Source organism: Crocodylus siamensis, chromosome 10 (assembly GCF_052110815.1).
Source record: "Crocodylus siamensis isolate JL-2025a chromosome 10, ASM5211081v1, whole genome shotgun sequence".
NCBI lineage: Eukaryota > Metazoa > Chordata > Crocodylia > Crocodylidae > Crocodylus > Crocodylus siamensis.
In genome coordinates this window covers 7,234,017-7,257,424 of record NC_143404.1, presented here as the reverse complement: position 1 = coordinate 7,257,424, position 23,408 = coordinate 7,234,017, and the positions used below count along the sequence as shown (strand labels likewise).

Below are 23,408 nucleotides of genomic sequence, written 5' to 3'. Positions count from 1 at the left end.
CAGCACACCTTATAAATGCTTCCCTGAGCAATAGGAACACCCCAACATGGCACTTAACCCCCTGCTCTTCCCTCCCCCTCCATCCAGAGCAGGAAGGGGTAGTCCTACTGGCCTTGCTGAGGAGGTCAAGCTGTGGCTCCAGACACACACTTTGGATTCTGTTTCCAGCAGTGGCAGAACAGGTGCACCTTACACACATACCTGCTGCAAATTATATGGAGTAGGAGGATTGCTTACACCAGCACCTCTTCTATCCCAGTGGTTTGGGTGCTCGCCCAAGGAGAAGGAGAGCTATGGTCTAGGCCTGCCCTCCCTTCTGCACCCCCCCCCTGCCCCAATGATGGGGAAGGTAGAGTAGTGATGCATTACCCACCTCCAAGCTAACCACCATGGCATGAATGAGTATTGCTTCAATGACTCCCTAGCCCTTGTCTTGAAGCCACTTGTGGACTTTATCAGTGAATAAAGCAAATTATTGCTAGCTAATTTTACCCTCCAGGAATGTGGGAGACCTAGTCTAAAACCCACCACCATCTCTTGTTTAGGACGCAGTTTCAGCCTCCTGAGGCACCCTTCCTCTGTTTCTCCTGGATTCACATGCTTTCCCCACCTGGCTGCCCAGCGAGCCACTTCAAAAGAAGGGCTGGAGGAAGCTTTGGGAAGTGCCTAGTCTGTAGTCTGCATGTTAGACGAGTTAGGTTGGAAACAGGAACATGTAGATTCAAACCCTCCTGTGGGCAAGTAGTCTAATGACTAGATAGTTGAATGCAAGGCCTCTTCTACCCGTGCCAGCTACTTGTGTTTTTTTCCTGTAGGATTAACATGCACGCCTGAGCAATTGTGTTACCCCAGACACTCATACCGCCACAGTGCGGTCTATTGAACATGCTTAGTAGGGCAGCGCAAGGCAAGCACAGTTAAGTGCACTTCAGATGGTGTCTAGCTGAGTGGTCTCCAAATGGTGCCTAGAGTAGCTGATGGTTTTTAAGTAGATGAAGGGAATAAAAAATCATCATTTTGCATGGAAAGTAACGTCACCGAAAGGCAGGCACTGATTTACCACTTACACACAGTTGGTTGTATACTGGAGTGCGTGTGCAAGGTGCCCCGTGTATGTCCTCTAGGGAGCATTGTGGGCCTGCACAGCCCTCATTAGCATCTGTGTGTTGTGGGAGACTTCATAAGCTGGAACATCGTGTTTCTCTATTTCACTTGTTCTCTTACCTATAGCTTGCCAGTATATTGCCCTGCACCCTCGGGATACTGTGAGGGTTAATTAACTGTGTGCCAAGCCTTGAAAAAGGAAGTGAAATGAGACCTGTTAAAGACTTGGCTTAAAAAATCCCAGGTTGGCATTTGGATGATTAAAATGTTCTCCAAGAGCGTCTAAAATGCTGTCTCTCCAAGCCCTGCAGAACTACACAGGCATGCAGTACAAGCATGCACTGTAAATACACTTGTACTCTCTCTCTGTGGTGCTGGTTACGGCAGACGGGAGTAGACAGGAGCAGGCAGGGGTGCAGATGTACAGCCTTTTCAGCTGGTTTGCTTTTGTGGAGTTAGAAAAACCATCACACGCCAGGGCTCCAAAGCATCGTGATGTTTTCAGAGCAGTTCAAACAAAAGAGGACCAGCCGATCAGTCTTGGCCACCCAATCAATGAGGAGCATAGATTACAAGAGGCCGGCAGGCAATTAGGGTAGCCATGTGGGCAAGAGCAGATCTGGGTGGGGCCTTGATGGAGGAAGATTGGATGGGACATAGCAGATGAAAGGAAGCTATGAAATAATGTGGTAAGGGAGTGAGAAATGGGCCTGGTAATCTCCTGGACATGGACTTTGTGCCTCGAGATTCCTACACTTTGTGAGTCAAACCAGTTCACAAACACAGTGCATGCAGCCTCTCTCATGGGGCATCTGCAGCTCTACCTGCTTGAAGCAAACACATTACATCCACTTGCAAATGAGGGGGAGTGCGGGGTGGGACACAGGAAACAACGGCTTGGGTTAATGTTGAGTAAGGCTTGGGGATGCCCAACCTCTTTCCCCCTGCAACACGCCAGTGGCATTCTGCCCCAGAACTCGGATCAGGCTCCCGTCCGCTTTGACTTGATTCAACCAGTTCGTTCATTCTTACTTTGCATCGGATCGGTGCTGCTGGGTAAGAAAGGGTTAATCTGAGAAGACATTTGCTCCATATTCCAATTAAAAGACCCGGCAAGAGAAATAATGCTGTAATTTCCAAATGATGCATGAAGGAGGGTGTGTGTTGTGACTCAGCAGGGGGTTGTTTATCTGTGCTCTCCTAGGGTTTGACACCAGCATACTACCCATCTGTAAGGATTCGTTAGGCTGGATGTTCAACAAACTCGATATGAACTATGACCTCTTGCTGGATCACTCGGAGATCAATGCCATTTATCTTGATAAGTACGAGCCGTGCATTAAGCCCCTCTTCAACTCCTGCGACTCCTTCAAAGACGGAAAGCTTTCAAACAACGAATGGTGCTACTGCTTCCAGAAGCCAGGAGGTAAGGCGTTTGGTTTTATGGTGTACAACTGATGTAGACCACATCAAGTATGGATGCTGAAACAGTGCAGCAAATGCCATCCAGTAAAGGCATCAGATCTTTAGACACTCTACCTTTATTACTGGTGGTGTTAGTAATGATTAGATAAGACAGATATCAACTTACTACCTGGGGTGCCCGTCCTCCCCATGCATGATTCAGAGGACTAGACAGGATGTCAGGAAGCCTCAGGCAACACATTCCCAAACTTGGATGCCATGATAAGATGCCTCAATAAGATAGGGCTGATTTTTAAGAAATAATGAGGAAGCCATGTCTGGTCATGAGATCTGTGGGATTTCCGGCTGCTTCATACTTTTGAAGCTCAGCCCCTGCATGTCTGTGCCCAAATCTGGAATTAGGCACTTAATTTAGCTAAGCAAGTTTGCAAACGTTGTCTTCGTTCTTCCCGTGGCTCAGTGTAGGCATCTGGAAAGTGGAATTAGCAACGTTTACCCATCTTTGTGACGTGTTCTTATAGCTACAGAGAACGACATAGATGGCTGTGATATAAGCACTGGGGAAAATTGCTGTTTATAATGATCTCCTATAAGGTTATTGTAGAATCTGTTCCCTGTCACTCTGTTATACCCTTCAGTCAGATTAATATTACAAAATAATACCACGTGGTTTAATGCCTTGCAACTCTCTTTAATGAGGAACCATTTCTGGTTTCTCTCACTCTCTTTTTTTTAACATTTAAATAGTATTGTTGGGGGGTTTTTTTAATATCTTTCCCTAGGTCTCTTCCTCTTTCTGTTGCCTTGACTGGCCTGCCAGTCATGTCAAATTGGAAGTTCATCTTCCATTGCATTAAACAAAATATGTACCCCTCATGAAAAAAAAGACTATAGTATAACGATGGCAAATATCGTGGATGAATATTATCAGTGCTCCCTGACTAAATGAGTTGCAGTGCTGAAACCAAAAAAAAAAAAAAAAAAGCAGCAAATTAAATTGCTAGCACTCAAAATCTAGGAATGTGTTTTATTGCTAACAGAAACCAGATGAACTTGTTTTCGTATTAATGTGGAAATTAGCTTATTACAAACCATAAATTAGAAACCTGACCTTATTTCAGCTCACTGAAGAGAAGGAAAACCTGTTTGACAACCAAAATGGCCCCCATACACTATTTGCAAGTATAGCGTGGTGTGCATTTTTTAATTAGTAGAGCTAATGACATAAATTTGTTTTGCTGTACAGTAAGAGCATATGAGGCTCCCTCGTTCTCAGGTGTGCAGCAGCCTGTATTTCGTGTCAGCAGCAAAGGCAGTCATTAAAGAGCCTGTCCTGGACCGTCTGGAAAGTGACTCTCGTGCTTTCTATTTAGGTCTTCCGTGCCAGAATGAAATGAACAGGATTCAAAAGCTAAGTAGAGGGAAGAGTCTGTTGGGTAAGTTCGATTATTTGCCATTCATTTAAATAACTCATTCAAGCTTCAGCGATTATTGTTAATTTTACATGCAGTAATACTTTTGCAATTAGAAACTAATGCTTTGAGGTGGGACTACCACACTACAGCGTGTTCTTGGCACTTCATGAAATTAAACGTGTAGTGAGACAGCAACACTTGTAGCAGGTGTTATGATGGCGACTACATCAGTACGCCTGGAGGATACAACTGCAAGCATATGTATTTTTATTCAAACATCCTAGGACTGGTTAAAAGTGGCTTTGTATGTAGTCAAGAAGAGTTCAGATTCCTCCAGACACAAGATAAGAAGTACTTTTTGCGAGTTACATTTTATTCTAATTGTACGTTTAAATCTTTTGCTGCAATAAGCTTTTTCTAGCCTCAGAACCCTGTATAAAACAGTAGCGTGTGGTTTTTTAAAATCTGAACAGCCACATGGTTAAATTAGTAGTGCTGTGTCACTAATGTTGAATGTTATTGCTCTGTCTATTCGCCGTTATTTTAGTATATTTTCTGCCCAAACGTGTACATTTCAGTGAAGGTGATTTGGTGCCAGTTAAAGTGCACTTGGTTACAGTAAGGACAGAGATGTCATTGGGAGTTTGCCTGACTTAAGATTTGGTCCGTAAATATTTAACCAGGTATAATTAGGCAAAATGCACAACACGCAAGCTGGCTCTGTGTTCAGTGCAGCGCTGTTACATACCCCCATCTGACACCCGCAGAGGCAGATTAGCCACCCATGTCCATTTACACACAGTTGCCCAAGGTCAGCGTACTCTGAAAATTTTAGGGGCCATGAAGACAAGTGAAATAACCCTCCAGAGTAGGAGGCGATAGGCCTTTTATGCCAAGAAATGAAACAGCAAGATGCTTATATTCGGGACTAAATGACGCCCCTTCCAGCTCTTTTCCTCCTAAATGCAGAATTTCCCCCATTGAAGATACTGGGCGTTTTTACACATGCTCCAGGATGTGGCGCCATTGCTTTAATTAGCAAGCCGTGCTAATGAAAAGCATCTGCACGTCACATTTATCAGCATTCTTGTGTGTCCCCGTGCTGAAAAAATGGCAGCAGGGCACTTTGAACTAAAGCTCATCAAATGTCTTGTATTTCAAACCGCCCCACCGCCCTTTTTTTCAGCATGGAGACATGTGAGGATGCTGATACAGATGGTGCAGAGTGCATCAGTTTCCATGCTCCGGCCGACTCAGTTAACTTGGACGAGGGGGTAAAAAGGTGGGGAAACATTTCCAGTAAATCTAAGATTTCCCAGAATCCTGTAACGTTGAAACTCTGGGTCCTGATTCAGGTCCGTTTCGAGACAGACGCATGCCATTATACTTGGTTGTCAACCTGGGAACCTGAAACTTTCCTAGAGGCCAACTGGTATCCAGTTCAGCCCTGTCACTCAGCCATAATGTATTTGCATCACGGTTACGACCAGCCCGTGTCAAAGCTAAGACACCCGCACTTTCATGGCTATGGAACAAAAACACGTCATTCGGTTTTCTGCACGCACCAGGTCAGGCACAGGCTGTTGCAGAGGAAGTCGCTGTGTTGTTCTCCCCGTCTCTTGTGGAGGCTTTATGGCTGTGATGTCCAAAGCCACCTCAGACATTGGGCATCCCAACTCCTAATCGTTTCTAATGGGAACAGAGCGTCGATAACCACTCGGTTTTAGAATCCAGCCCTCTGCTTCTTCCTCCTTTGTTGTTCTTTACAAAATGAAATAACTCTTGTCCAGGCTGAGCAATAGATGACTTGTTCTGATGTGGGGAGAAATAATGACTATTTAATATAGAACATTGCATTGCAGTGATCATATCACAGGAGCAGGCAAAATAAAACCAGTGTATAATGTTCACTTAGCCCCAATACCCAAAGACCACTGGATTGAAGAAAAGAATAAAATCAACTAAGTTTAGCAAATCAGCAGGCATATGTCATATAGAGCTGTACAGGCTACAAGCAAATACAGAAAGGAACTGTTTGCTTCAGCTAGTACCTTGAAAGTATGCCTGCATAATGACACCCTTCTGTGAGCTGCTTATCTGATCACATTGCTATTTAGACAGAGCAGAACAATGTTTTTTTCCCTTGCCTCCGTTGCAAAAAAGCATGCGAATGGAAAACAAAAATGCTGCTTGTAGCAGCAATGAAGATAAAAATAAGATATGAGTACTATCAGAGAGGCTACCCTTTTAATTATTCTCTTTCCTGCTCTCTTTCTGACACGCTAAGTGAAATATTTATATTCCAGACACTGTGTATAAGGAAGACTTTTGTAAACTTGTGCTCATTGAGGAAAAACGAGGTCTTTGGGCATTTTTTTCCTTGATGCTTTACAAAACAGATGACAATTGCAACAGAATACTTCAAAGCCATTGCCATTAGGTATGTTGAATTTGGAGGCTTTCAAATCCAATCCGTCTTCCCAGGGGACTGAATTAAAAAGTAAACAGCCCTATGCATCTGCACCTACCAGATATATCTAGGGTACAATTAACTGTAGAGACGGTACTTTTAAAGAGTGTGTCTGTGCAGCCTGATAATACTTCTCCTGAATCACCAAGGTAATAAACCTCTACTTCCATCAGCAGCCTATCCAAGCAATTTTAGTTGGGGTAACAGCTAACGCAGAGATAGGCACACTACCATTTTGCTCAGCAGGAAATTCTGTCAATCTTGGGTACTTAGCTGGGCTCCTTATCATCTTTAACACATTTATCTTCATTATACTCTTGTGAAGAAAGGACCCATTTTACAGACAGGAAACTGAGGCAGAGAAAGTCTTAGCGCTAAATCCACAAAGGAGACTTAGCTGTTGCAATGCTGCTCCAGTTTGCATGACGTAAGTAAATAGTCAATGGATTGGAAAAAAAGAGAAATCAAGTAGGATGCTATAGCTTATTGGTTAAGGCACTCAAATGGGAGAAGAAATATCTCAGTTCTACTCTCTGGTCTGCTGAAAACCAAATATAATAAAACGGGAAGTGGCAACAGGAGGAATTGAGAGTGCCACTCTTACTCCACCCCACAATACCCTCAGGCCTCGTGACTCAAGGGAGCCCATGTCTTCTGCCTACAGCCTACGTGTGGCTTCAGCCACAGAGGTACTGGATGCAATGGGAGAGCCCCCAGTGCATCCAGGCTGGGTTTGTCTTCTGAGAATGCCTACCAGGATGCTCAACAGGTGACCTAGGCAAAGGACCGCATCTTTGAAGCTCACTAGCACGCAGCCTGAGATAGACAAGTCATTGGATGATGTCGCATCCGCAGCTCAGTGCTAAGCCCTGTACAGGCACGCCCAGGAGCAGAATTGGAAACTCGGGCACCCACAAACTTCTGGCACCTTAAGGGTTAGGCAGTGAGGCTTTTAAAGATCAGCATTTTGGACTTAAGCACCTAACGCATTGGTTAAGCCCACAAGCCCTTTTGTCGCTCTGATTCTAAGTGCTTTGTCCGGAGCACACAAGATGTTTGTGACAAAGCAGAAAATAAACCAGCGTCTCCCATAGTCTCAGCTAGCGCTCGTCAAAGTATCCTGAGCAGCCTATACTTTCTTTTCTGTATGCCGTACGCATGCCAGGCTGGTTCATGATTGCTCATTTTCAATCCTGGGAAGCAATGGCAGCGGCATAGGCACAATTCTCTCCCAGTTCGGTGGGTGAGAATCATTTCAAGAATGATGATGGAAACTCGGGCCGGACACTGCAGAACGCTCCAGTGGCAAACTCCGCGCTCTGGGAAGGCTAGTCTCCAATTCAGATATAGGAAGAGAGTTCAAATGCAAGGAGAACCAGAGATGCCGTGGGAATGGAGCAGGTTTGAAGCAGAAGGGTGGAAGGGCGAATGAGAGGTCGAGCCAAGCCAAAAGGAAGCACGTAATAAGGTTGGAAGCTGAGAGGGTGAGCAGGAGCCAAACAGGGGCAGACACAAAGGAGGAAACAGTTGGGAGGGGCAGGAGTTTTGAAACCAAACTGTGACTCATTTGATTGGCAAATGATTGGCAGCTTTTTTTTAATGAACGGTATAGCCAGTGAGATGGCTCCCTCCCAAACCCCCCGCTGTGAGGGCTCGGGCCTTCAGGCAAGCATGCCGATCCTCCAGGGATGAGTGCTACATAAACACAGAACTGAGGATTGACACTGCTCTTTTTATGTTGGGCCAAACTAAAACCTGGGATCAAAATATTCATATGATGTGAGGTGTGTGAAAGTCATAGGGTACGGCTCTGGTATGTCTCTGTCACTACGTAACTGATTCCTCTAGAGGCATTTTTGTTTCATAGATATGTACCGTCTTGGTGACACTGTCTCCAGCAGATGAATTTAGGGAGTGTGTGTGCTAATCTCGGTACTCAGCCGCTTGGTCAGTACACTGACTGCAGCATTCAAACCTCACATATGCAACCTCACATCAGCAGGCTTGCCCCATCTCTAGCTTCTTAATTAGATATTGAAAGGCTCAGTGTAAAAGCACATAGAAATCAGGGCCCTGCTACCCATTCAAATCAAAGCTGGGTAGAAACCAGCTATAGAGTTGTTACACATTTTCAAGCACTAACTTTATAGCTGGTTGGCTCTTTTGATAGCCGGATAGTCATTTTTGTCATGTGATTGCTTTCCATGTGGCTGGTCTAAATTTATTGCGGGATTAACCAATCAGCATGTAGCCAGGGCCTTGGGGACCTACATTCCACTTGCAGAAGGGAAATTCCCCTTCTCCTATGCATCATCCCCTGACCTGCTTTGAGCCCTAGGTAAACAGGCCTAAATGCACCAACGGTGAGACTCTTGAAGTTAGTGGCGTCTCATTCACTTGTGCACAAAGAGAGCTGGGGCCCTTGCTTTTCTACACTGTGGGCACGTCTACATGTGCAGCAGACTGCGCGGTTGTTACTACACAGTTATTTAATACTTGCTTAAGCAAGTCATGGTTCATGCCCGGTGATGCTACGTCACTGTAGCACCGAGCTACAGTCACGTAGCTCGTCACTATGGCAACGTGGTGTCTCATGTAGATGCGCCCTGTGTCACTTGCAACAAATGCAAAGCATTTTTGATGCTTTTTGAGTGCCCGTCGTCGTGAATATCCAGGTTTGATGCAAAGAACAGATGTAATTAAGCTTCTGGAAAAAATAAATTCTGAGACTCATTTGTAATATACTATGTTAGGAAATCTAAATGTAGAAGTACTAGCTCCCCTTATCACGTCATTTAGACTCGTGCATTAATCAGTACTTGGAGCCAGATCATCGGTTGATGTAAATTAATATAACTCCATTGCTTCCAGTTATGTCATTTTATACCAGGGGAAGATCTAAGCTACATAAACTTCTCTAGGTCTCAGGGGATTTATACATGTGCTCCAGAGGGGCGGCTGGGGTGCTTTAATTAGTGCATCTCTGAAAGCCGCACTAATTAGAAGTGCCCAGAGAGTCGCGTGTATCAGCATCCCTGCACTGAAAAATGGTGGTGGTGCCCTGCCACCATTTTCAGCACAAGGACACTGATACACGTGATGCTGGAGTCTGCTGAAGTGCGGTAATTACAACGCTCCAGCAGACTCGATTAATCAAGTCTGCTCTGAGGCACTGTAATTATACCACATCAGCGCAGCCTCCCTGCACATGTATAGGAGCCTATAGTGTTTAAATAAGAAGAGGAATAGGCATGAATTTGGAAAGTCTTTCTGGGTAAATATTGAATTAAGTGACTTAACAGTGAATTTGAGCTTCGGAAGCAGTATGGCTGAGCACACTCACTCTATTATTAGAATGTGAATAATAAAGCAAACGAGCCTTTGATCATCAGGAATATTCATCCTCTTTGCAGTTCTGCTCGTATATGAACACACCAATGGCATCTCTATCCAAACGTGCTAAGACCACTGCTTGGGCTGGTTGAAACAGCACTGTTAATAAGTGTTAAAATGTTCACTAAAATCAGGTCAGAGAGAAAAAGATAAATGCTCGCATGTTTCAGAACTACATTTCTGACATTTAAAAATTGGACATCCGCTTTAATAGCTGCAGTGGGATTAGATGGGGAAACTCGTGGATGCATAATATATGTGACTGGCTTCCCATTTGTATGTCTTTTATATAAGTAATTGCATGGCATTTGGGCAGTGCTTCCTGATTCATTCCTCTTCAATGGCCAATACAGTGGAAATAGCCTTTTTGACGCACACGAACAATATGCAGAGATGCTGTATACGTGGAACTAGTTAAAAGAAAGCATTGTGGAACCAGTAAATCACTGGCATCTCTGACAAAGGGAAAAGCTACTTTCTCAAAAATCATTTGAGACAATAGAGGTTGTTTTTCGGTGCTTGAAACTGAAGCAACCGGCAAAGAATGGAAAGAGACTATGCAGATCTCTCTGGGGAACAGAGCTAACTGATCTCTAAGGGCAAGTGAGTTTTTTTCATACTGAAGCACATTTGCACTATAGCTGCTGAAAGTGGTGCGAACAATGAAAGAGGCTTCTCTTGAGAGCTTGCCTGTCTGCAGGCTCAAGAATGCAGCACTCTCTCACAGGCTGATGCATAAGGGCTTTGTTAGACGAAAAATTTTAAAACTATTGTATTGTTCAGCTTCCAATCCCTGAAAAGCATTAGAGTTTCTTTTATACATGGCAACTTGTCATAAGTCTGGACTTGTGCTTCAATTTGTTACGAATTAAATAGCAAGCAGATGGCAGATACCTTCCAGAGTTCATTATCGTGGTACACAAAGACTGATCTGATAAACAGTTGAAAGGCCTTAAATTAAAATGAAATTTGGAATTAATTTTGGGCTGGCTATGGCTCTAGTTGGAAGGAAACTGCATTTTAAGGCCAAAAGGAGATCTACAGAGAAGTTAAATCAGTGATGAGTTGTACCGGTTCTGAGATGCAAACAGAGAGCAGTGAATCCTCAGTCCATGGGGTTGCATAAGGACTATCTGGATTCAGGATCAGGTCCTCAACACAGCAAAATTAATTGTGACAATCTGGCAGGGAAGATCAGTGAGGGTGTAGAGCTATGCCCTAACCTTGGCTAAATACTGGCAGTAGTTGGACAGGATATGGGGGGCATACACTGCACTTTTTGAAGGGTTGATACAGCATACAACAAAAGAAACAGAAAAGGCCGGGTGTGTCTGATGGGTATCTGAGGAACTACTCTAACAGGGACTGTACCTGAGGCACAGAAGCTAATGCACCACCCATCACTCATGGCTGTGTCCAAGGGGGTAATCGGTTCGGTCTCCCACAAGCGGCCTTGCGCTGTAGAACATGCCCGTTCTCATCATTTGTCCACATCAGAACCACATCCTCCCAGAGTCACCTGTGAATAAAGAGCACCTGATCCTAAATCAAATTCTTGTCGCCCAGCAGGCGTTCGACAGACCAATAGCGCTCAATGAGAGCTGAAACCTAAAGCACATGTGTGCCTTAGATTCTCCCCTCCACTTTCTCTTGAATAACTCTTCGCTGAATTTATCTGGGTTTGGACAACAGTGATTTTTTTTAGTTCTTCCCACATTAAAGACGTTCAACTTTACCGACGAGCAGAGCTCAGGGAAGAAGTCGTAGAGAATAAGTGACCTCACAGATATAGCTGCTGCCTCTGCCTACACAATGACCAGGAACAGACAACAGATTTGCTCATAAAGGCTAGGGACAGAAGTTACACATCAACTGGTGTAAGTGATCTGAGACCAGCTTAAGCCTGCAACAGAACAGAAGTTCAGCGCACATACACTGCTTTCAAAATGGCCAAAACTGGTTTCAGAGAAACCTTGCTGAATGTAGTATATCAGAGGGCACTTGTACACATGATGATGTCATGACGTACACGTGACAGAAATTTCCCTTTGTGTGGCTTAATGGCATCACACATTACACGTATATGAGTTTTGGGGGTTTAAATGAGTTTGCACCATTGCAAACTAAACTGCATCCCGATGTTGGTTTGCAGTGTTGCAGCTTGGAACATTGCAGCCATTAGTCGGCTTGCCCCCCACCCCCACCCCCTGCTTCTGGCCTGGGCCACTGCAGGCATGCGGCTGCATTTCTGGAATCAGAAGTGAATGTCTGTTCACTTGCCTATCAGTTCAATCTACACAGCTTAGACTAACCCGCACAGACTGACTCGATTCAGCCTTGGGCTTTTTGACTGCCTGCACTTAGCCAAAGTGAAGATGATAATAACATTTACACAGCTCACAGGGGTGTTGTGACGCTAACTCCACCGATGTCTTTGAGACCCTTGGAAAAACAGTGCTATAGCACGGCAAAATATTACCACCGTTAAGGAAGATGGGGGCCCTGCACTTTTACCAGCCATGAGGTGGAGCATCTGGAAAGAAGACATTTCCCACAGGAAACAAAACCACCCAGTAATACGTTAGGAGGCCCTTACTTCAGAACATGCATTTGCATTTCAAGCATAAAGAAGAAAATCCTCTGCACTTTTCAGAAAGCAGAAGCATGTTTGGAATTGGAGCTAATACAAAGGCTTCCAGTTCAAGTGTGTTTGTCAACATTTTTTTTTTATGGTTTGACTTTATTTGTTGCTTGTTACAGGTTAAAGCAGGAGCTGAGGCCCAAAGAGCCTGTTATTTGAGCTAAAACCCCTACAGATTGGCCCAACTCTGGATTTCGCTAATAATGCTAAATCCTCACTTAAGTGTACTGTGTGGCCGCTTCATACTACCACAGCAGTGCTAAATGCCTCAGTATAAATGAGAAATGAGTCCACAATGGTCTACTGTCTCCCTTGCCCCTATAAAAACGATGTGGTTTGCTTTATTTAGGTGCTTTCATTCCGCGATGCAACGAAGAAGGCTATTACAAAGCAACACAATGCCATGGAAGTACAGGGCAGTGCTGGTGCGTTGATAAGTATGGAAATGAGATAGCCGGCTCAAGAAAACAAGGGACAGTCAGCTGTGGTAAGTAACGGCACCCTTTCTAAGATAACAGAGAAATTAACTTTGTTGTAAGGCCTGCCACGGCGGTAAGATGAACTATGATAACAAAAAGGTGACAGTGTAGGAAGCATAATTACCAGTGTTCAAAAGCAGTCACACATTTTCCTGTTCACAGTCCAAAGGTGGCTGCACGTTCATGTACTTTCATTCCAAAAGACTGTCAGGTGTTAAAGTATGAAATTGGGAACAACAATAAATGAGAAAAGGTTTTGCTACCAGCTTGGAAATATAGTAACTGTTATTAAAATAAGGATGCGAGGTTGTCGTGCATGGCTGTTACCTGTATTGTTCCTTATTCAGCAGCATACACTCTTGTAGAAGCTTCATAAATAAGAGCTTCCTTAAGAACGCAAAGTGTAACTATGGGAAATTTTATAAAATAACAACCAAGTCCTTTAAAACTGTCAGCGCTGCAGTACAGTTAGGCTGCTGACAGATGTTCAGCTACAGGCGCGATGGGATCTGATCCACAATCCCAACAGTTGCACCTCCCGCATGCCAGGATATGTGATTGCAAGATTCAGGATCAGACCCAAATCTTGCCCTATTTGTCAGTGCCAGGATCAGACCCAGAGCCAGCAACATGGTGATATTGGAAGTTATGGTGCCAGGCATGACAGACATATTTATAAGACTGTGAATGCATGCTAAAATTGTCAGTACAATAGACACAGAACTATTTTCATTGATGATCAGCAGCTGACAAAGATCGCACCTGGGTTTGGGCCCCAATGTGGTCCTGATCCTGCTGGACATCAGCTGATTGGCAGTTGCAAGGGACCGCACCGGGACCCATTTGTGACCCAAAGCAGTCCACCTGACCTCACATTCATTTTAAAGTGTGATGGAAGCCAGGCACAAAATGATTTCACCTGTTTTATGTAATGAATTGGTAGCTGGTTTTGCTTTCTGTTGTGCCATTAAAGGCATGAACGTGTAGCCAGGTTACACTTTAAAATGCAATTAAGTGGTTAATTGTGTCTTAAGTGTAATGTCTGCCAGGGGCCTTATGCTCACACTGCCCTATAACTAGGCAAACAAGATTTAAGTGGAGTTTCTTCAGTGGGTCTCTATGGGGGTAGGTTTGGCTGCTCTGCTTCCAGCAACAGCAGAGAAAGCAAACCTTCTGAAGATCTAAAAACAACATGATACTGGAAGTCGCTGTGCCAGAGTCAGTAGGTGCATGGACTACTATGCAAATACAATTAAATAATTACAGTAGACACATGAGCATATGGGAGGTGTTTCCATCTGTGGTTACAAAACCAAGCATACAGAGTCCTGCTTGCCAGCTTGTCCCCACACCAACTAGACATGTACTCCAAGCAGGCAGGCAGCAGCCATGCGCGAGAAGATGCAGATCAGCCTAAATTTATCTAGTGGCCTGGTTCAGATGTAGAAGGAGGACCACTCTTGCATACCTTTGTCCACCAGTGTGCCTGCAGCACGCACTAGCACTTAAGGCTGGGGACTTCAGCTGGGGTGTGTTGACTGTCCTGCTAGGAGCAAACTGGAGGTTTCTGGCTAGACAGTCTTGCCCCTCCGCTCAGGGTCAGACCGATCACCATATTTGGGGTCAGGAAGGAATTTTACCCCATGTCAGATTGGTGTGGATAGTGGAGGATTTTGCTTTCCTCTGTAGTAGGTGGCTTAGGGACCTCTTGAGGTATATTGGCAACGTTTTAGAGAAGCAAGACATTGGCTGCCCTGGTTCCCCTGCTTTACTGGTGGTCTTAGGTCTGTGTTATGTCAGGTGTAACCTGGGTGGTACCCCTCTCCAACTGAAGGGATTTAGTGGGTGCACTATGGGAAGGGTAACCGCTTATGGGGAAGCAGCTCTCCTCCTGTTCCCCTATAGAGTAGAGCTGAAACACCAGTGAGAACTGGACCATACGCAATTTAATAAGGGAAGAACTGGATTGGGGTATAGCGCATGTGCAGGAGAGGTTGGGGATCCGAGGTAAATAAGGTACACACCCCTGGGTACCTGTGGAGGGGGTCCAGGGGGCAAGAGGGGATTCAGTAAGGGCAAAGACAAACATACACTTTGGGCAGAGACAAATGAACAAGAAAATATGAGGCTCAGGTTCACAAAATATATGGTGCAGGCACCCCAGAGGAGGGCGTGGGGGAAGATGAAGGGAGCCCCTGCTCCCTGGTGGGGATTCCCTCTTTCCAGGGATTTATTCCTATATTTCCCCAGCCAGAAACAGAACCCCACATTTGGGGGTTGACACATTTGGAAAGGTTTCATCTCAATATTTTCAAATGCAAAATGTCAGTTTTCTTATTCAGGATAAGTTTTCATTTTTTAAATTTAATCTAGTATAAAAGTATGTTTCAATTAATACTTTAAAATGAAACAAAGCATTTTAAAATGGGCAGAATAAAACACTTGGATTGACTAACTGGACCCTCTCCTGTCGCTTTTCAGTCTGCAGCGTGTTGACATTTTTTGAATTCCTTTCATTCCATTTTTGGAAATATAAAGTTTCATCCTGAACCAGGATGACTTTTTTTGAATTTCAGAACTTTTCAGGTGAAAGGAAACTACGTCTCTCACATACCGTGGATTTTCAGTAACAAAACACAGGCTTTTTTCGCTCCATATATACCTCCAAATAATTATCAGATAATAATCATTTTCCTTAGACAGATGTCAACCAGAAATCTCGTGATCCAAAGCTCTGTATCTCACTCTTAATCCTGTTATCAAATTCCATTCATTCCTTTCCAATCATGTGGCTTTGTACACACAGTAGATGAATGCTTGTTTTTATATGCACTTGTGCAGTACTTTGCAAAATTTCCTGCTTTAAAAATCAGTTTAGTGCCAAAACTGAAGTAGCTTGAATAATAGGGATACTAACAAATGTTGATTCAAAAGTCTTTGGAGGTGCTGGGTAAAAGAATGACCTTTAACTCTTACCTATTTCAGAAGAAGAACAAGAAACCTCAGGGGATTTTGGCAGCGGTGGTTCTGTCGTATTGCTGGATGATCTTGAAGAGGAACATGAAGCAGCAAAAAAGGACAAAGAAGGGAAATTGAAGATTCATGTAAGAGCGGCTAATGAGGATGATGAAGATGAAGATGATGATAAGGATGATGAAATTGGTTATATATGGTAGTTCCCACAGTTCGGAGGACTCACGTTTGCACAATATTGCAAGTCACTTCATATCTCTGCAATTGTATCTAAAAATACCAGGCACAAAATATTCTTGCTCCACTGTTTAATTTTGTACAGTATATATAATTTCGGAGATGGGGGTTTTTTTCCAACTAGCTACTGTTTTCAATACGTTTTATTCCCTTTTTTTTTTTTCTGGTCCATCGCCAGGGCAATAAGTTTTGTTTCAACAACAATTTCATAGGTTAACCCCCATCTGCAAAGCTTGTTCAACATATCTTATGAAATAAAAACAAAAGGCAGAAGGGGCTCGGCAAACCAATGCAGGTGTTAGAAGCCCTCTTTATATTATCAACATCAGAGAGGTTTTGTCAAAACTGAATTTCTTAACTGAATCTTTCTGATCATGCTCTAAGCAACTGCTTTGCTTTAAAATGGTAGGATGTATGGAAAAGCAGGTGGCTCGGTTTCTTTCCTCCGTTCGGCATTTTCCGTTAAAGAGCAAGTCACCTCTGTACAGTAAGCCATCCCTCCCTACTCCCCTACTGCTAGTGGGTTAACATCAGAAAGCAACCTGTTTATGAGATTTTCTCCTAAGAATGATTAGTCCAGCCCTCGCTGAAGTCAATGGCAAAACTCCAGGTGGTTGAAAGGTGCAGGATCAGATCGTTTAGTGAGAAAACAAGTTTCCCTGTTCACCACAATGTGGTCTTGCCCCTTAAACACGCTACATCCCTGTGGCTACAGCCGAGTTCAGACCATGTAGGAGGAGGATGGGATTACATCCCCCTTTCTAAGGGCCTGAGTAGAGACTGCTTTGCATCTCTAGATCATTGTGACCAGTTCCCAACCAGCAGATCTTGCACTTCTGTTTTGGGACCGGTTTGCACTTATTTCATGTGAGCGGCCTCTGTTTCCTGAACAACGGGCCAGTAGATCTGCCTTTGCTCCATTTATTCTTAAGTGATTCCCCATTCAAATGCAATGAAGCTGTCAAAGGCACTAAGCATCAAAAGTAATAAGCTGTCCTTTGCTTTATTTTAAATAGTTAATATTTATTTGATCTGTTTAGAAACTACCTTAGGCAGGGATATTTCAGACGAACATCTCTTCTGCTTAATATGAGGTTCTCATACATATCTATAAAAGAAAAGAACATTATCAAAATGAAACCTGTAATTCATTAAATATCTCCCATTCATTCATATCTCTCCCGCGGCAGCTCAGCATGCTGCAGTGACATTCTTTCCTGTCCTTTCCTGTTGTAATTCATTGATAAAGTGAATGCACCTTATCACGTCTTCTGTCATTGCTGTTTAGTGCAGATGATCAGAAAACACAGTATGTACGAATAGTTAAGGGAGGAAATATATTTCTGTTGCAAATTCATTTTTGCACTTAAGAGGACAAAAATGCTCCACGAGAGGTTTTAATTCCTGTAGCCCTAACACATGAGTAGTTCCACTGATGCCAGTGGTATTATTATACCAGAAACGAATTAGGCCAGTAGCGTTTCAGAGTACAACTTCAGCTTTCCATTCAACAGTCTTCTCTTTACTGCAAACTCACTGACTTACATTTTCAAAGCAGCTGTGCAATATAGTTTAACCCCAGGCCATTGCTCTATGTAAGCAGTATTTTGCCTGCTTATCTATCTTGCTTCTTCCACGATTAGTTTTGGGGGGGTTTAAATATCACTTCAAGGTCCAGTTTGCTAAATGAAACCTGCCACTGTAAATGCCAGATTTCATATAGCAAGCGGCATGTTTCACCCATCACCCTAGGCCAGGAGCCTGAATTCACTTTTCTTATGAAAGCTGAGTCCCAGGTCATTTTTTCTGGTCTGTGTGTCCCACTTATGCTTATCCTGGGGCTCTGATGATCGAGGATAAAACTGTTGTTTAAAGGTTTCCATATAAAGGCCTGAAGACGCTTCCTTTTCACTGCAAGTGCTTACACAGCTGAGGACTTTCAGGCTCCAGCCCTATGGCTTCATGTTGGAAAAGCTACTGCATTAAAGTGATCTTATTATACCGACATAGTAATGGACTCTGATATTGTTTCACAGGCATGGGGTGCTGCTAGCTGAGATTTAAAACATTTTAAGCTGTGCAATTTATGTATTTGGCCTGGGGCTGCGTGTGTATAAATACACAGAGCAGAAATACACAGAGGCTCCAGCTGATGATAATTACCCCCACAAAAGCTGGATTTATGGTTAAAGAGTTGTTGCAAAGCCTTTGCCTGCTATTTCATTTACAGAAAGAAAATCTGGTCATTACAAAAGGAGCCTGTCTGAGGAGATGAATCATTTTTTGCTCCGATCATCAAGGTAGTGATAATTTGTATAGCTGAGCAGAATGAGGCACCATTCACATCCATTTTCAAGGGATTTGCCGGTACAGTGATGCAACAAACCAGGAAAACGACACGAGAGTAGGAATCGTGTATGCAGCAAACATCATCAGGAAAGACATATAACAACTAGCTTGTACCTGCAAATATGCTACAAGGGCTCGGCTCTTAACAAAAACTATTGGCCTTAAAGGTTTACTACAAGGCCTACAATATTCATGGCAGTTGGTTTTTTAGGCAAGATTTGGGTCAGCTTTGGATAGGAGATAACACACCGCCTTTCTACCCCAGGAGCAACCTTAGGAAGGCATTGTGCCTCCATATTCCCTCCACAGAGATGGAGCCATGATCCCACCTGTTCTTCACCATTTTTCAACTCTACCAGTCCTTCTTGTGTGCTGGCTGTGTACAGCCCCATCCTGCCACTGGGCCGAGAGCCACGTACCTGCGAGGATGAGGCAGTTCATAAGCTCATTGCTGTTCTCGCCCTCTTCCTCCTCTGTGTGTCAGGGCCTACTATTTAGCTCAAATCAGACAGCATGAAATCACCTCTGCATGCTGGTTCAGGCTCGATAATGAATGCCTGGTTCCACTGAAGTTGTGGGGAGAGCGTGCAGGTGAACATCATAAATACAGCCACTGTTTTGCATGGTCCAGGTGATTATTTGGCTCTCCTCTGTGAAACTGGTAAGTCTGCTTTTAGCGTTGACTTTTTATGTTTGTACACCATCCTTTGAGTGCTATAGAGAGAGCGCCAATGGGCCAGATCGGGCTAAGTCTTGTAGGTACCCACCATTTGGTGCTGAAACACCTCGTACCAATCCCCGTCACAACAAAGCGTAGGTGAAAGTTGGGCATCTAAGTGCAGCCACCTGGGGAACTTTGTAGTTGGCATTGCTTCAACTTGGGAACCTACTGCACTTTAGGACTGGAGGAGCGTGGCGAATTTTAATTTCTCCTGACCCTTTAGATATTCATACGCCACGTAAGGCCTGTCAAGGCATTGATGGGACTAAACTGTATCTGACCCAGCAGCACCATTCTGTGTTGTCATTATAATGAGCGGCAAAAGCAGCAAAACAGTCAAGATCATGAGCTCGTTCATTGTTGTTAACCTGGAGTGATGCCATTGATTTCACTGGAGTTAGACTGGTTGAAGAACCGCTGAGAGGTCAACCACAGAAGTCCTGCGGGTGCCAACGAGTGGTAACTGTCTCGAGAAACTTAGCTTTGAATCCCTTTCTCCTGCTTCTAGCTCTTGAAAAACCACTTTTGGAAATGTCTGGAATTTATCCAGCATTTTTTTCGACTTGCCTTTTTTGATATCCAGGATTTTTGCATCTTGCATGTCATGGCTGTCTTCATGCTGGGGTTTATTTTAACCAGATAAATTGTCTCTGCCTTTGGCCCATGAGCCCTGCGGTGCGGGACTTCAAGATCACCTGCACTTGGCCTCACTGTCAAAGTGGGAGGAGCTTCCAACTTAACATAAAATCAGAAGGCTACTTCCTGTCACAAAAAACGGTCTTAACCCCACACAACGGTCCCTTGAGCAAACTGACAGCACCCCAATATCCTCCGAGCATTGCAGCTATGCAGCAGACTGACAAACTACTATGCATCATTTAAAGCCCCAAGGGGGATCAAATCCCCTCATACACACCTTGCGTGATCAGGAACCCTGCCGAGAAATGCAGGGGAGTAGTGACCGCCTCGTACTACTTACACCGGGGGGCAGGCACAGCCTTGCGGCTTCATTGAACAAGTCCTTCTGCCACTCCACTGCCCTTAAGTCTGCATCTCCGGTCTCCCTAGCATATGGCCTGAAACTGCAGTTGCTAATCACCTGAGTCTCTCAGGCACAGGCAGCTGTGTTTATATTCAGAAAAAGCATTAACTAACTAACATAGCAAAACTGAATATATTACTGTTTGAGACTTGTGCACAGATGTACCTGCACAAAGTCAAGCAATTATCAACAGAATTGTCTGCACACAAACTGGAGGCTGAGTTTGGCCTTGGGTAGCTGCTGCTAGAGCACCCTGTGTGATCCCATTTGCTGGAGACTTCTGCAAACAGGCCGTTTGCTGTTGTTAGGCTCACAGGTCTATTCAAGGTTCAGGACTATTCAAGAAACTATTTAATTACACTTAACTTGAAGAACGTGCTTAAGCACTTTTCTGTTCTGGGCCATAATTCAAGGAAAGCAACTTCACTGACCTATTTTAGCAAAGCATACCATGTATCATTTAAAGAAACTATTCCACATATATTAAAAAAAACAAGGCCTTGTATTCTGCTCAGCATGGTATATAGAGCTATTTTGCCTTGAAGAGGAAGTTAAAACTATATTTGGCTGGGGGTACTCCAATGAAGGTCCAAGCTGGGGTAAAACTCCACTGAAGTCTGTAGAAAACCATCCGGTGGAGATTAAAGGTCTACCAGCTTGACTCATCATAACTTTTTAACGTTGTCAGTCACCCTGTTTCCTGGAAAATGCAGCAGTACGCCCAGTCGGTAACTTGCCGGCACCTTAATGTGAATAGTTTCAAAGTACAGCCATGGTTCAGGCTCCATCAAGCTCTCAACTGAGTGATGACAAAGCAGAGTTCTTTCTTTCGATTGCTTTTTCCTACAAAGTTTAGAAGAGGCACTACCCAAAGTCCTTTGCCAGTCCTTAAAAAAAATGAGGCATTTAGTGCACAGTTCCCAGAGCCAGCGGCCATGGCAAAGTGCAGCCGATAAAGCCTCCCTTTTCTCGTGTTTGTCCTGAGTGACAACCGGGACGTGTAAGAGGTAGTTAAGATGCTCCCGGGTTGCTTTCAATTTCCGTTTTTGTTGCAAAGTCAAATAGTCCATTTGCCTCCAAACACTGACCCTCCAAAAGGGAGAGATGGGAACAGGCACTAAGGATGCCGATGATTTACGCGATGAGCACTCCCGAGTCCCGCTCCGTTCCACAGCGTTAGGTGGGTTTTTCATTACGGCTGAGGGACGGCCCAAGTCGAGTTTACTTGCCAGCGCAGTTTTTCTGCTGTTGCTTTCAGCCTTTTCTGTCAACACTACAAGGATGTGAATTTTATTTGGGGGAGGGCGGGGGGAAGGAGGAGAGGGCTATTATTTAAACCATTGGAAGCATTTATTTAATATTTATTCTACAGTTTCTATTTCAAATGTAAAGTTTATATTTAAAGACCACACGGTTTGTTAGTGAATGCTCTCTTTACCTATTCAGCCTAGTCTGTAGTCTCAATGTACATTTCTGGCATGGGAATATGTTGATATTAGAAGTTTTGTAGCATCCTTTCCCCCCCCGAGCAGCAAACGACACCAGATCTGAGAGTAGCAAATGCTACCCACCCGCAGATCTCTCAAGCTTAGCTTCTTCCACTCTCTGGCTTTCATTGCAGTCCCTTCTGTATGCCATTCAAGTTTCTTTAATACATAGACTGCTTTGTACAGATACTATACTCCACATCAAAGAGCCCTTTCTACAGTAGGTGATTTTTGGTCTTTTTATACTTTTCTCAATGCTGCTGATGTCCGTTACTGTTAAATGTGTAGCACTGTAAGGAGAGATCCAAATATTACGTGTTTAAGTTTGATGTCCCTACTGTAACCGGAATGTAGACTCTCATAGTAAATTAGAATAGCATAGTAAATTCTGAATGCTTTTTTCCATACGGAGTTAAATGGAATGTGAATATTTTGCTAACCTCTTTGGTTACCTGTAAATGCTTAACTGTAGTCCTAAATAGCTGCATTTCTGTCTGTCTCAATAAATTTTAATTTGTCTGCCATTCCTTATTGCCTGCCTTTTGTTTTATTAAATTATGGGGATTCAAAGTACTGCAGTGTGTTGAGTCAGCATTTTAATCATGTGCTGAAGTGGATGGTGTATGTTATATTTCAGTTTTATACCTGTACCTCTGTCCAATGTTGGCTGTTAATCTGTGAAGTTAATGTCATGTCTTTAGAAATCTGTACTTTCAAGCAAAAACCAAAAACTGGGTGTATTAAAAACTGATTTTTTTAAAGAAACTAATTAACTTAGTATTTTTTCCAATCTTGTTTCCTCCCTAATTAAGTTTGCAAATCAGGAGCTTCTATTGAATAAGTCTCTCCTGAAGAGACTACGTGGCTACGCTGTAAAGAGAGGCATTTTAACATCATTATCTACAATATAAATCAAGCTAAAATTAAATGAATATACAATGAGGAAAAACAACAAAACCCATTTATAATTCATAATTGTATAAATATCTGTTGTGTGTGCATGACTGAGTCATTAAATCAATTAATATCATCCAGTGAAGCTTATTTTCACTATAAGACTGTGTTGACTTTAAGCCCTCAACAGTAAAAGTATAAAATGAGTCCATGGAAAATAGTTTCCCCATCTCTTTTCTACTGTATTTCCATACATCTTCATCAGCATAAAGGGACTGTAAAGAGGACTTACCCGAGGCTGGCCCTACCAAATTGGCTTCCTGTCTGCTATCTTAGCCATTTATGCATGGCCTTCTCTTACCATGTTATCTGAGCACCACCGCACCTTTAATGCCTGAGGGTTGACAGTACTCTTATCTCCATTTTCCAGATCAAGAACTGAGGCCCAGAAAAACTGCAGTGGTCACTAAGCCCTGACTGGATGGCTGTGCCCTAAATCTCAGTCCTCTCGAGAGTTTAGGCACCAATATCCCCCCTTTTTTTTTAAAGGAAGCAAGGTCTTCGCAGGTGTCATTCCTTCCTTTCACAGAGCCATGGTATAGCATGTCTGCTACTGTTCAGCCAGTAGCTCTCGGGCTAAACAGTAGAGCTCTGTGGTTTAACCCAGTAACTCAAGATGTGGGAGGCTTCAGGATCCCTTTGCATTTTAGGCTTCAGTCTTCCAACATCCCAAGTGAATGCTTTAAACCGCTGGGTTAAGACTCCGCATTTCCACACG

At 43.6% G+C, this 23,408-nt stretch overlaps 1 protein-coding gene across 2 annotated transcripts in view; it reads left to right on the top strand.

Moving 5' to 3' along the window:
• The window catches only part of SPOCK1 (SPARC (osteonectin), cwcv and kazal like domains proteoglycan 1), a 503,870-nt gene extending 481,375 nt beyond the window's left edge, over positions 1-22,495 (top strand). For both annotated transcript variants that reach the window (XM_090064911.1, XM_090064910.1), the window contains 4 exons: positions 2,309-2,530; positions 3,903-3,965; positions 12,798-12,935; positions 15,913-22,495. In XM_090064911.1, coding sequence (XP_089921037.1) covers positions 2,309-2,530; positions 3,903-3,965; positions 12,798-12,935; positions 15,913-16,103 — 614 coding nt within the window. In that variant the 3' untranslated portion in view covers positions 16,104-22,495. The remainder of the gene's footprint in view (positions 1-2,308; positions 2,531-3,902; positions 3,966-12,797; positions 12,936-15,912) is intronic.
• The last annotated feature ends 913 nt before the right edge of the window (positions 22,496-23,408 follow it).